The sequence below is a fragment of the Rhinopithecus roxellana genome, chromosome 9 (genome assembly GCF_007565055.1).
Source record: "Rhinopithecus roxellana isolate Shanxi Qingling chromosome 9, ASM756505v1, whole genome shotgun sequence".
In the NCBI taxonomy this organism is placed as follows: domain Eukaryota; kingdom Metazoa; phylum Chordata; class Mammalia; order Primates; family Cercopithecidae; genus Rhinopithecus; species Rhinopithecus roxellana.
The window spans coordinates 19,420,779-19,434,461 of NC_044557.1; the positions used below are offsets into that span (position 1 = coordinate 19,420,779).

A 13,683-nucleotide genomic window follows, 5' to 3' on the forward strand; every position below is an offset into this window, starting at 1 on the left:
CCTCAGGCTCCCAAGTAGCTGTGATTACAGGCACGTGCCACCATGCCCAGCTAATGTTTGTATTTTTAGTAGAGATGAAATTTCACCATTTAGGCCAGGCTGGTCTCAAACTCCTGATCTCAGGTGATCGGCTGCCTCTGCCTCCCAAGGTGCTGGGATTACAGGCATGAGTCACTACTCTGGGACCAATAAAGTTCTCTATTCCTACTTTTAAATCATGAATGGATGTGGAATTTTTCCAAAGGATTTTTCCTGGAACTATCGTTATGATCCCATGATTCTCTACATGTATCTGTTACATAGCGCATTTCAGTTCTTGTTTGGCTGTATTGATTTAAGTAACATTGCCACAAAGTTCCACAGATACTGCAGTCTTAGAATTCTTGAAAAAGTGAGAATGTTTATACTACAATGCGAATTTGACTGTGTAAAACACTGAGATACTGTATGTCCTCCAGTAAGTTCACAGAAATTATTTGACTCATTTGTAAGCACTCCATTTTGTCAAAGCCCAACACCAGTCAGTTTTCCTAACCTCATTATTGACTTTCCTTGTGGCCAAGATGCCCGTAGGATTTTTCATTATTTAATTACACAGTCCAATATATTAATTTCACTATACCTCAGTGATACAAGTTTTTATCAGAGTTTCTTAAAATATTTTTTCTCATTTAGGGCAACTTTATTTCAATAAACTTCTATTCTTTAATAACTTGGAATACTTTTCATGCTACTTTATTCATGATAATTTCACTTATCTTGAACTGCCATTGTTAGCTTTTCTTACTATATTAGTCAGGGCTCTCCAGAGAAACAGAATTAATAGGATGTTTATATAAATAGAAAGCTATCTATCATAAGGAATTGGCTTTTATGATTGCAGAGGCTGACTTGTTCAAACTCAGCAGAGTTGGCCAGGAGGGTGGAGAGAGGAAGAGCTGATGCTACAATTGAGGTCCAGAGGCTGTCAGGCTGAAAACCAAAAGGACCTGATGCTGAAGTTCCTGTTGGAGGAAGGTCAGTCTTTTCATTCTCTCCAGTATTCAACAGATGGGATGAGGCCAGCCCACATTATGGAGAACAATCCACTTTACTCAAAGTCCACCGGTGTGAACCACATTTAAAACAGTCTCATAGAAACACCGAGAATAATGTTTGACCAAATATCTGAGCAACGTGGCCTAGCAAAATTGACACATGAAATTAACCATCACATGTTATTAGATTTTCTTTCCCATCAGTTTTATATCATTGCTTTCTTAATTTACTTTTTTCTCTATTTCCTTAAACGTGACTTTCACATTACATATTGGGTGTTTGTATTTAATTTTTAAATAAAATAAATATATGTATTTATTTATGGGTACAATATGATGTTTTGATATATGCATACATTATGGAATACTTAAGATAAATTACATATTAACCACCTCACATAATTGTTCTTTTTGTGGTGTGAAAAATTGCAATCTACTCTAATAGCATTTTTGAAATATGAATTACATTATTATTAACTATGTTCAGCATACTATATGATAGACCTTAAAATCTTATTCCATCTGTCTAACTGAAACTTTGTACCCTTCGACCAACATCTCTCCACTTCCTTACCTCCAAGCTCTGTTAACCATCATTCTGTTCTCTAATTCTAAGTTTGACTTTTCTAGATTTCATACATAACTGATATAATGCAATATTTGTCTTTCTGTGCCTGGCCTATTTCACTAAGCATTATGCCCTCAAGCTTTCTCCATGTTGTTGCAAATTACATAATTTCCTCATTTTGTTAAGGCTGAAAAGTATTCCATTGTGAACAATAGAATAGGAGGAATAGATACTGGGCATTTTCTTTATCCATCCATTCATCTGTTGATGAATCTTGGCTATTGTAAATAATGCTGAAATGAAAATGGGTGTAGACATTTATTTAATATACTGATTTAAAATCCTTTGGATATATGCCCAGAAGTAGAATTGCTGGATTATATGGTAGCTATGTTTTAATTTTTTTGAGAAATTCCATACTGTTTTCCATAATGGCTGCACTAAATTACATTTCCACCAACAATGAACAAGGGTTTCCTTTTGTCCACATCCTTCTTGTCACTAGCTATCTTTTGTCTTTTTGATAATACCTATTTTAACATGTCTGAGGTGATAACTCATTGTGATTTTAATTTGCATTTCTTGGATGATTGGTGATTTTGTGCATATTTTTATATATTTTTTGGCCACTTGTGTGTCTTCTTCTGAGAAATGTCTATACTCAGATACTTTGCCCAATCAGGTTATTTGTTTTCTTGCTGTTGAGATGTTTCCAACATATTTTGGATACTCGTCCCTTATCAGATTTATAGCTTACTAATATTTTCTGCCGATCAGAAAATATGTCGTCATTGTGTTGTTTTTCTTTGCTGTGAAAAAGCTTTTCAGTTTGATGCAGTTCTCAAAAAACTATTCCCCAGGCCAATGTTGTGGAGCTCCTCCCCTGTGTTTTCCTAACAGTTTACAATTTTAGATATTACCATTATGTCGGTAATGCAATTTTTGTCTATTTTTGCATATGTTATGAGATACGGATCCAATTTCATATTTCTGCATGTGGATATGAACTTTTCCCAAAAGAATTTATTGAGGAAACTGTAATTTCCCCATTATATATTTATGGCACCTTTTTCAAAAATCAATTGATCAAAATTTTGTGGGGACTATTTCTGGGATCTATTCTGTTCCATTGCTTAATCAGTCTGTTTTTATGTCAGTACCATGAAGGTCTGATTACTATAGCTCTGTAACATGTTTTGAAACAAGCAGTGTGATGTCTTCAGCTTTGTCTTTTTGGCTCAAGATTTCTTTGATGATTTGAGGTCTTTTGTTGTACTATAAAAATTTTAGCACTGTTTTTTCCATTCTGTGGAAAATGTCCTTGTATTTTTGATAGGGATTGGACTGATCTGTAGACTGCTTAGGATATCACTGAGATTTTAACATATTAATTATTCCAATTCATAAACAAGGAATATCTTCCCAATTATTTGTACCTTCTTCAATTTCTTTCATTAATGTTTTATTATTTCCAGCACATAGATAGATCTCTCACATCCTTGGTTAAATTTATTCCCAAGTATTTTAATAAAGAGGCTAATTTTTAAATCTCTTTTTCGCACAGTTTTTGTTAGTGCATACAAACACTACTGATATTTATACTCTGATTTTATATTCTGCATCTTTACTGAATTGGTTTATTAGTTCTATCAGTTTTTTGGTGGAGTCTTTAATTTTAAATTATATTAATTTTAAATTATAAATTATATATAATTTTATATATACTTATATATTAAAATATATATATTTATATTTTAATATATAAAAATTATATTATAGCCATAAAACATACATAATTTTGGATATGATATTATGTCATTTACAAAGAGTCCATTTCACTTCTTCCTTTCCTATTAGAATGCATTTTTAAATTTGTCTTGCCTAATTGTGACCAGAAATGATATTATGTTGGAACAAAGTGAAGAGTGTGGATATCCTTGTCTTGTTTGTAATCGCAGAGAAAAAAATCTTTCAGCCTTTCACTATTGATTATGATGTTAGCTCTGTGTTTGTCATACATAGCCTTTATTGAACAAAGAAACATTCCTTCTATGCTTAATTTGATCAGAGTATTTTATGAAAGGATGAAGAAATTTCTCAAATGCTTTGTATTCAACTTTTGAGATAATCATAGGATTTCTGTACTTCATTCTGTTAGTGTGGTATATTCTATGAATTCATTTGTGTATTGTGAACCATTGTTGTATCCTAGGAATAAATCCCACTTGATCACGGGGGATTACCCCTTTAATGTACTGTTAAATTTGATTTGCTAGTATTTTGTTGAGGATTTCTGCATCCATGTTTATAGGACTAGTGGCTTGTAGTTTTTGTTTTTGTTTTTGTTTTTTTTTAAGACAGAGTCTTGGTCTGTCATCCAGGCTGGAGTGCAGTGGCACGATCTTGGCTCACTGCAACCTCTGCCTCCTGGGGTCAAGTGATTCTCCTGCCTCAGCCTCCCAAGTTGCTAGGACTACAGGTACCCACCACCATGCCCAGCTAATTTTTGTATTTTTCGTAGAGACAGGGTTTCATCCTGTTGGCCAGGCTGGTCTTGAACTCCTGACCTCAGGTGATCCACCCGCTTGGCCTCCCGAATTGCTGGGATTCCAGTTGTGTGCCACCACACTCTGCCTGTAGTTTTCATTCTTTGTGATGTCCTTGTCTGGTTTTGGTTTCAGGATAATGTTCGTGTGTTAACATGAGTTTGGAAGAATTGCCTCTTCTTCAGTTTCTCAGAAGAGTTTTGAAGGATTGTTATCAATTCTCTAGATGTTTGGTAGAACTCAGCTGTAAAGTCTTGCACTTTTATTTCATGGGAGCCTTTTTATTATTAATTCAATCTTCTTTTTCATTATTGGCCTGCTCAGATTTTCTATTTTTCATGATTCAATCTTAATAGATTGTATGCATGTAAAAAAGTATCTATTTCTCCTTGTTTATCCAACCTCTTGGCATATAACTGTTCATAGTATTCCCTCATGATCATTTCTATTTTTCTGGTATCAGTTGGGATGTCTCTTCATTTATTTCAAATTTTCATTTATTTCAGTCTACTGTTTTCTTACTTAGTCTAACCAATATGTAATTGATTTATATATAAAAACATGTACATGTACATTCATAGCAATGTTTTTTGCAAATTTAAAAACTGGAAACTACCCAAATGTTGTTTGATGGATGAATGGTTAAATAAACTGTGGAACATTTGTATTAAGTATACTACTCAGAAATAACAAAGACTGAATTATTAATACAAGAAAACAATTTGATGTATCTCAAGGGAATAGTATGAGTGAAAAAACAAATTTCAAGAGACACTATATAATGCCTCTTATATATACTACCAAAAATAATATTACGGAGATGGATTGTGGAGACTGGATTAGTGTTTGTCAGGGATTAAGAATTAGGAGGAGTAAGGCAGGTCAGTATACTCTATAGCCACTGTATATAGGATCCTTGTGGTCATGCAATAGCTCTGTATGTCAATATGTATGTCAATTTTTGTATTGGGTACACAAATCTATACATGAAATCACAAACACAAGTCAGTTTATGTAAAAATTGGCGAAATCCAAAGTTTTGGATATGAATGATAGTGATGGCTGCCCAGCAATACGGATGTATTTAATTCCACTGAAAAGTAGGCTTAAAAAGCATTAAGATAGTAATTTTTATAGTGTGTATTTTACTATAATACAAATGTTACAATAAATAATAAATTGTAAAAAAAAAATTGAAATTAGGCAAACCACCTACCTATGTAGTAAGAGATAAAATAAAATTATTTCCACTTAACTATATTATCTTTCCTTGTGTGAACTCCATAGTGATGGGGGAAAATATGTCTGGCTTTTCATTTAGTCTCCCTAAGCCATAAAGCTTTTCTAAGAAACAAAAGTGTGGAAAAGTCATTAAATAAATGGATTTTGATTGTTTTTATTAAGTAATTTTATAGGTGCGATATTTTTTGCCTGATACTTATAAATCGTACTAAAATAATAAAATACATCCATATATTCATATTTTGCATTTTATTTAAACTCCTTAGACAGTTTTCTAAGAAACTGATTTTTTAGTTTTCAGTATGTGTTTGTGTTTTCACCTGAGTCTTAAGATCAGAAAACTAGAACTAGATATTACTAAAACTGGCAATTGGCTGCTGCTAAACATACTGTGATTCCTTTTTTCTTTTTCTTTTTTTTTTTTTATTTTCTGTTTTCCTTCACTACAGTAATCAACCGTCTTCCCAGAAGGCTATGATGTGGAACAGTCATCTTGCCAAGACTTCATCAGCAAAAGGTCTAGAGTAGAAATGTGCTTTATAACCCTATGTTACCCTGAATGCATTGTAAATGTCAACTTTTTAGAAAAAAAAGAGCCCACGTGCCCAGAAATGCCGGCTCCCACGTGCCTCCTCCGATGCAGCCCACTGTGGGCGGGCGCGCTGGGCTGTAGGATCCACCTGCCTCGGGATCCACGGAGCTGGGTCCCCGCCGCACCTCGCAGACCCCACGGCCCTTCCGCTCCGCTCGGCCTCCACCACCCTGGCCTCGAGCTGGAGCCGTTCCAAGGGCAACGGCCGTCCCTGTGGCTGGGCCGCCGGCTACGCAATGCTGTCTGTCTTGCTGATCCTCTCAGGCCTGGGCCGGCTGACCTCCGCGGGCCCGCGTAAGTAAAGAGCCCTGCAGGAGAGGACGCCGCCTTTCCCCTTTCGCCTTTCGCAGGGCAGAGAAGCGCAGGCCAGGCTGGGGAGGGGGCCTCAGAACCGCTCACAAGTGTCGGATCACAGGCTGCAGCGGGAAGCGGGGATGCCGGATGGGGTCTGGGACCTGTAGCCCCCACTTCTCCCACGCAGGGCTGAGGTCACCAAGCCCTGAAGTGTCCTTGGGCAGAGCTAGGGTAAACCTCCCACGCCTGCAGGAGCCGTTTCCTGGAACTGGACAGTGTGTGTGTGTGTGTGTGTGTGTGTGTGTGCGCGCGCGTGTATGCGATGGAAGTTTAAAGAGTGATGAGAAAGGACCCTGTGACATGAATACACTGGGAATGTTCACATATGCTTTTCCTCATGCAGATTCTGAAACACCAGTTCTGCAAATTACAGTACCACGGAAGATCCAGACAAACACCAATGATGGCGATGTTTCAGAAACGCATGTAATTAAGAGATCACCTTTTAAAATTATGGTGTTTTCTTTTCTCTGGACTACATGGCCCCAGTCGATTCATACATATCCCTTTGTGAAATTTTGTTTGTGTTCTAATTTACCGTGCTAAGGAGTCATTTGGTCTGAATGACAGCAAGAGTTTGATATTTTTTCATTTCTCAAGTAATATATGAATGTTAGATAACTGTTTTAAAACAGAGATTTAGAAAAAGAATCCCCAGATTCCTATAACATAAAGGAACCGTATTCAGTCTACTGGGTTCTTTTAGAAAATATGTACATTTAAATCTGTATTATTATACAGTTGAGGTCATACTAATATTTACCAAGCAATATGTTTTTAATATGATAATATATAAAGACTATCTTCATGCCTATACATGTGCATATAAATCCTTTGTAAAAATGAAAGTAATGTCATCTTTCATCTGATTAGAATAGGAAAGTAGGTATGTTGTAAAATTAAATTGAGGTAATACAGAGAATGCTGAATAAAGTGAATATCCACACCAGTCTCTAAAAATAATAAATTTGTACTAAATGAATATTTAGAAACATATGCACATGCACACATATATTTTCAATGATTATATATGACTGTAATTGACTTTTTCATTTATTTATAAATATTGGATTTACTTTTATGATAATTAATATGGCTCTGTCATTTTTATGACTTCCTGATATGTCATATGGATGTAACATATATCTTATCAAATTTTCAATTTGTAGTTTCATAAAATTTCTTTGATAGTTGTTTATGTAGATCAATGGGCAAGCCATTAAATTTTTTTATAAACATTGCAGAATATCTTCCAGAAAAGCTACTTTACATTTGACTCTCATTAACAAACAATAGTGATATATATCTTTTTGAACTGTCACCAGGCTTTGTTCAGTTTTCTCATCTCCACTAACACACACAAACACACACGCACACACCACTGTGAGAGATAAGCATTATGTTTTAGTGATGAAATATTCAGCTTACTAGGAACATTTAACAATTCTGAAGTTGTATAAATTTAATAAAATGCATTCAGCACCTATAAAGTGAAAATTCATAGCTCTAGAGGAAGAAATTGTGAAATCCATTTCCATAGTGAGATCTTAAAATGTTTTCCTCGAATGTTGGTTGACAAATCATAAAAAAATTCATAAAGATAAAGAAAATTTGAACAACAAAAATATTTTTATCCAATGGACATATATAGAACATGAACCCAGTGAAGTGAATGTATTGTTTTCTCCAGTTCTGATATGTTTTAGGACTCACTAGACTCTACAGTTTATCGCACATGAATCCAAGAAACATTCACTGTGAGCTCCCTGTTTAGAAACACAATCTCTGTGTTCCTGAAGCTTACTGAGTCTACCAACAAAAGAACTACAGGAGAAATGTTGGCTTTCAGAGAACTCAGCTGAAATCTTTCAGTGACTCTTTAAATAGTCAAGCAGGACTTGTCAAAATAATTAGGCAAACACTGAGGAGGCTCCCTTGGCCAGGGACGTTTTGAGCCCTGAAAGCCCATTGTAAGTATCACTCCCTTTGTTTTGGACAAGAATCTGAAATATCCAGACGTGTAGGGATCCCCAGATCTAAAGATAGAGCTTTTCCAATCCAGCTGTAATTTAGCTCTATGCCACTGTAGGTAATGTACATTCTTCTGAAGAATGTATAAAACAGTCAACAAAATTGATGATAGTGAAGAAAGAAAATTAAAAATCAAATACTGGTAGCATAAAACTAATTATATGGTAACAATCAATTAGGATAAAACTTAACAAGGAATTCAAAAATGCATTTAGCAATTTGTAGACATACTTCTATATATTTCACAGGGTGAAGAAGAAATAAGTGATAATGGATATTACACAATGCATAATGAGTAAGAGTAAATACATACATACATTTGACATACACTTGAAAATTGCATAGGAATATAACTAAAAATATATAAGTAGCCAGTATTTTACCTGACAACCCTGTCATTCAGAAATGAAGGATAAAAAATACCCTGTACAAACAAAGGCTGAGGAAGTTTATTACCACCAGGGTTGCCTAATAAATGCTAAAAGGAGTTATTTGAGCTAAAACGAAAGGAGGCTAAATTTTAACAGGAGCACATATGAAAGTGTAATACCCACAGGCAAAGGTAAATATAAGTCAATTTCAGAATACTATAATACGGTAATAGTGGTGTATGAATCACTTATAACTCTAACGTAAAGGTTAAAAGTCAAAAGTGTTAAAATAACTATCACTACCATAGTTAATGGATACAAAACATAAAAAGATGGAAAATTTGACATAGATAACATAAAATTATGCATATGTGTAGAAGTAATAATGCATAGTTTTTGTATGTGATTAAAGTTAAATTTCTAGAATCTTAAAATAACCTGATATAACTATATGTTTATGTAAGCCTCGTGGTAAACCATGAAACAAAAATCTGTAGTAAATACACAAAAATTAAAGAGAAAATAATCAGTAGATACCACTGCAGGATAATATCAAATCACAGAGGAACACAGCAAGAGAGGAAAAATGCACAAAACAACATATAAAACAGCCAGAAAACAATTATCAAAATGGCAATAGTAAGTCTTCATGTCAATAATTACTCTAAATTTAAATGGACTATAAACTCTCCAATCAAAAGACCTAGAGTGGCTGAATGGGTTAAAAGTATCCAAAGATATGCTGCCTGAGAGAGACACACTTCAACTTTAAGAACACGCAGGGGCTGAAAGTGAAGGGAAAGGAAAAGATATTGCATGGAAATCAAAATCCAAAGAGGAAAGAAATCTCTATGCTTTTATGAGACAAAAATAGACTTTAAGTCAAAAACTGTAGCAAAAGGCAAAAAAGTCATACTGTAATCACAAAGGGGCCAGTTAATCAAGAAGATACAACAATTTAAAGTGTATATGCACCCAACACAGAGCCCCCTAAATGTATAAAGCAAATTTAAACAGAATTGAAATGAAAAATAATATTGACAGAGGACTTCTATACCCCAATTTCAACCATGGATAGATTTATACAGCAGAAAATTAATGAGGAACATTTAGACTTAAACTACACTTTAGACCAAATGGACCTAAAAGACCTCTATAGAATGTTCCATCAAATAGAAACAGGGAAAAATTGAAAACTCCTAAATAAGTGGAAATTAACCAACACCTTCTTAAACAACCAATCGGTCAAAGAAGAAAACAAAGGGTGAAAAAAAGAGAGTAAAATAACCATAGATAGAGGAACAAAACTAAGAGTTATATTTTTAAAAAGATAAAATTAATAAACCTTTAACAATATTAGGAAAAGCAGAGGACTCAAATATGCAATACCAGAAATAAAGGAGGAGACATTACAATTGACATCACCAAGTAAAAGCATCATGCTATGAACAATTTTATGCCGACCAACTGCATAACCTGGAAGAAATGGACAGCATCCTAGAAACAATCTATGAAGACTGAATAATGAAAAATAGAAAACCTGAGGAGATCTATAACAAGTAAGACTGAATCAATAATCAAAAATCTCCTATAAAGAAAAGTCCAAGACCAGATGACTTAACTGGTGATTTCTACCAAACATTTTTTTTAAAAAAGAGTAAATAACAATTATTCTCGGAGTTTTCCAAAAAATGGAAGAGGAAGAAGCACTTCCAAACTTATTTCGTGAAGCCAGTATTACAATATTACTCTAATACCAAAGTTGGACTGAGATACTCCAAGATGAAAACATGAGCCAATATCCCTGGACAAAGATGAAAGTATCCTCAATAAAATACTACCAAATTCAGCAGCACAATAAAAGGACTGTATATCATGATCAACTGGGATTTATTCCTGGGATTCAAGGATTGTTAAACATATGCAAATGAGTACATGTGTATGCCACATTAAGAGAATAAAGGATAACAAACGTATCATCATTCCAATAGATAAAGTAAAGGCTTTGGACAAAATCCAGCATTCTTTTATGATAAAAATTCTCAACTAATTGGGTATAGAAAGAATTTACTTCAAAATAATAAAGGCCATAAATGACAGGCCTATATCTGACATCATACTCAATATGGAAAAGCTAAAAGCTTTTCTTCTAATATCATGAAAACTACACTGGTGCCCAGTCTCACCACTACTGTTAAACATTGAACTCCATCTTAAAAAAAAAAAAAAAAAAAAAAATTACCTGCTTGTAACAAAGGCCAGGCAGACCACTCCCAAAGACCACTTGGAAGTGCATCCCCGACAGCAATCCTCACTTCAATTCAAGTTAAGTCTTTAAAATTGTATTTTGTGTCTCAGCTTCTTCCTGTAGGTCTTTTGACCCCTGCTGGCCAGGGGCACTCAGTGTAGGCCCAGTGGAAGCCAGAATTCACATCCTCACCCAGGGACCCAGGAAGCCCCCCTTGCAAGTCCCTCTCACGGCTGGGCTAGGCCACCTGTTTGCCCATTCCCACAGTCCCCTGTGCATTTCCACCAGGAGACTGGGCTATTGTAATCTTCAATACCCTTGTCTGCCACCCACACTGCACCCAGCAGGGCTGAGCCTTATTCTCTCTGCTATCTCCAGTACCCACTGCTTAGGGGGCCTTTGTGAGCATATTCTGAAGGAAGAAAGGGAAGGTGGGGGGAGGACAGCCTGGAAAAGATAAAGAGATCAGGTTGGGCACAGTGGCCATGCCTGTAATCCCAGCAATTTGGGAGACCAAGACGGGCAAATCACTTGAGGTCAGGAGTTTGAGACCAGCCTGGCCAACATGATGAAACCCCATCTCTACTTAAAAAAAAAAAAATTAGCTGGGCATGGTGGCAAGCACCTGTGGTGTCAGCTACTAGGGAGGCTGAGGCAGGAAAATCACTTGAACCCCAGAGGCGGAGGTTGCAGTGAGGCAAGGTAGCACCCTTGCACTCCAGCCTGGGCAACAGAGTGAGAGTTTGTCTCAAAAAAATAAATAAATAAAATAAAATCGGTGTGTATGTGGCTACATTTCTTACATAACACCTCACATTTATTCAAAGAAATCTGAGACCTGCCGCTGCCTTGCTCTAAGGAAACAAGCACAGGAAAACTAAATTGTTGTATGCCATCAATGGCAGAGTGTGCAAGTGACAGGAGATGTGGTGCTTCCAATGAAGAGGCCAAAGGATGGGGACACTTGGAAAATCCCAAGCCAAACTTGAGCTGCCAACTACAGCCAAATGGAGTATTGCCTTCTCCAAACACATATGGGACTTAGATGGCAGCCACTGGTCTTAAGCAGGGAAGACCTAAGTCACCTCAAGTGTCCTATGAGAGACCACAGTCTTTGCCAAGGGAGAGGAAGTGCCCATGCAGGCCCTGACATAAAGCCCCTCGGTCAGGAAGTCCTTCTGACCTTTTCTTGGATAGCCCTTCCTCGACAATTAGATGAGAGAAACTTGCCTCTTTGCGAGATAAGACTAACATTATCTTTGGACTTCACCATAGGTGGAAGTTGCACCAGAAGGATTATTCAAGAAGAGAAAATAAAATGCCTCCAAGTGAAATTGTCTATTATCAGAAGACATGATCTTATACATAGAAAATCCTAAACATTCTATATGAAGAAAAGGTTAGAACGAAGACATGAATTCAGTCAAGTTGCAGTATGCAAAAACCAACATAAAACCGATCAGCTGTGTTTCCACACACTGATAGTAAACTAGCTGAGGAACAATTTTTTTAAAAAAATTACTTATAATAGCATCAAAAAGAATAAAATATTTAGCAATACATTTAACTATGGTGGTGAGAGATCTGTACATTGAAAACTACAAGCTATAAATTGATAAGAAAAATTGAAGAAGACAGAAACAAATGGAAAGATATCCCTTACTCGTGGATTAGAAGGATTAATATTGTTAAAATGTGCATATTACCCAAAGCAGCCTCCAGATTCAATGCAATGATGCAATGCCCACCAACATTCTGATGGCATTTTTCACCAAAACAGAAAAAAACAAATCTAAAATTCTCATGGAACCGCAAAAGACTCAAAATAGTTAAAACAATTCTGAGCAAAAACCCTGATGCACCATCACATTTCTTCATTTCCAATTATATTACAATGAAATCACTACCTCATAAAGATATTTGCACTCTCATGTTCATTGCAGCATTATTCCCAACAGTCAAGATATGAAAGTAACCAAAATGTCCATATACAGATGAATGGATAGAGAAATTGTGGTATGTATGTATTTATATATGAAATAGAATATTATTCTGTCTTTAAAAAGAAGTAGATTCTACCATTGTGATGACATGAAATAAGGGAAAGGACATTATGCTATGTGGCATAAGCTAGACACAGAATGAAAAATTCTGCCTGATCTTACCTATATGTGGAATTTCAAAAATTTTCATACATAGAATTGTGGAGCAAACAATGGTTACCAGGGACTCCGTGTGAGGAGGAGGGTGCAGGGGCAAATGTGAAAATGTAGGTAAAAAGGTACAGAGTCGTAGTTACATAGGATGAAACATCTAAGAAATCTAATGTACAAAAGAACTGTAGTTAACAATAAGATGTTTTATACCAGTAATTTGCCAGTAAAGTAGATTTTAGGTACTCTTACCACCAAAACAACAACAAGGAAAATATAAAAGAAAGTAACTATATTGGAATGATATATATTTTAATTTGCTTGACTGCCAAAATCACTTATCTATTTCTATATCAAGATAAGACTATCAAAAACTTATGTTGTATACTTTAAATATATACAATATACTAAAAGTAAATTATATATCTATCATAATCAAAATAGTATGGCATTCATCTCTGGGTATATGGATAAAGAAAATGTAGATTGATAGATGATCGATCAATTGATTGATAAAGAGACAAACAATGGAAAGTATTCA

General features: G+C 35.4%; 1 protein-coding gene across 2 annotated transcripts in view; it reads left to right on the forward strand.

The window, feature by feature from the left end:
* Nucleotides 1-6,042: 6,042 nt before the first annotated feature.
* Nucleotides 6,043-13,683, forward strand: part of LOC104676326 (A disintegrin and metallopeptidase domain 3-like) — an 85,387-nt gene continuing 77,746 nt past the window's right edge. Inside the window, exons 1-2 of one of the 2 annotated variants that reach the window (XM_010381109.2) lie at nt 6,145-6,279; nt 6,683-6,765. In XM_010381109.2, the coding sequence (XP_010379411.2) occupies nt 6,222-6,279; nt 6,683-6,765 (141 nt within the window). In that variant the 5' untranslated portion in view covers nt 6,145-6,221. Of the gene's footprint in view, nt 6,280-6,682; nt 6,766-13,683 lie in introns of both variants that reach the window. The other variant, XR_749891.2, reaches the window with a different exon arrangement.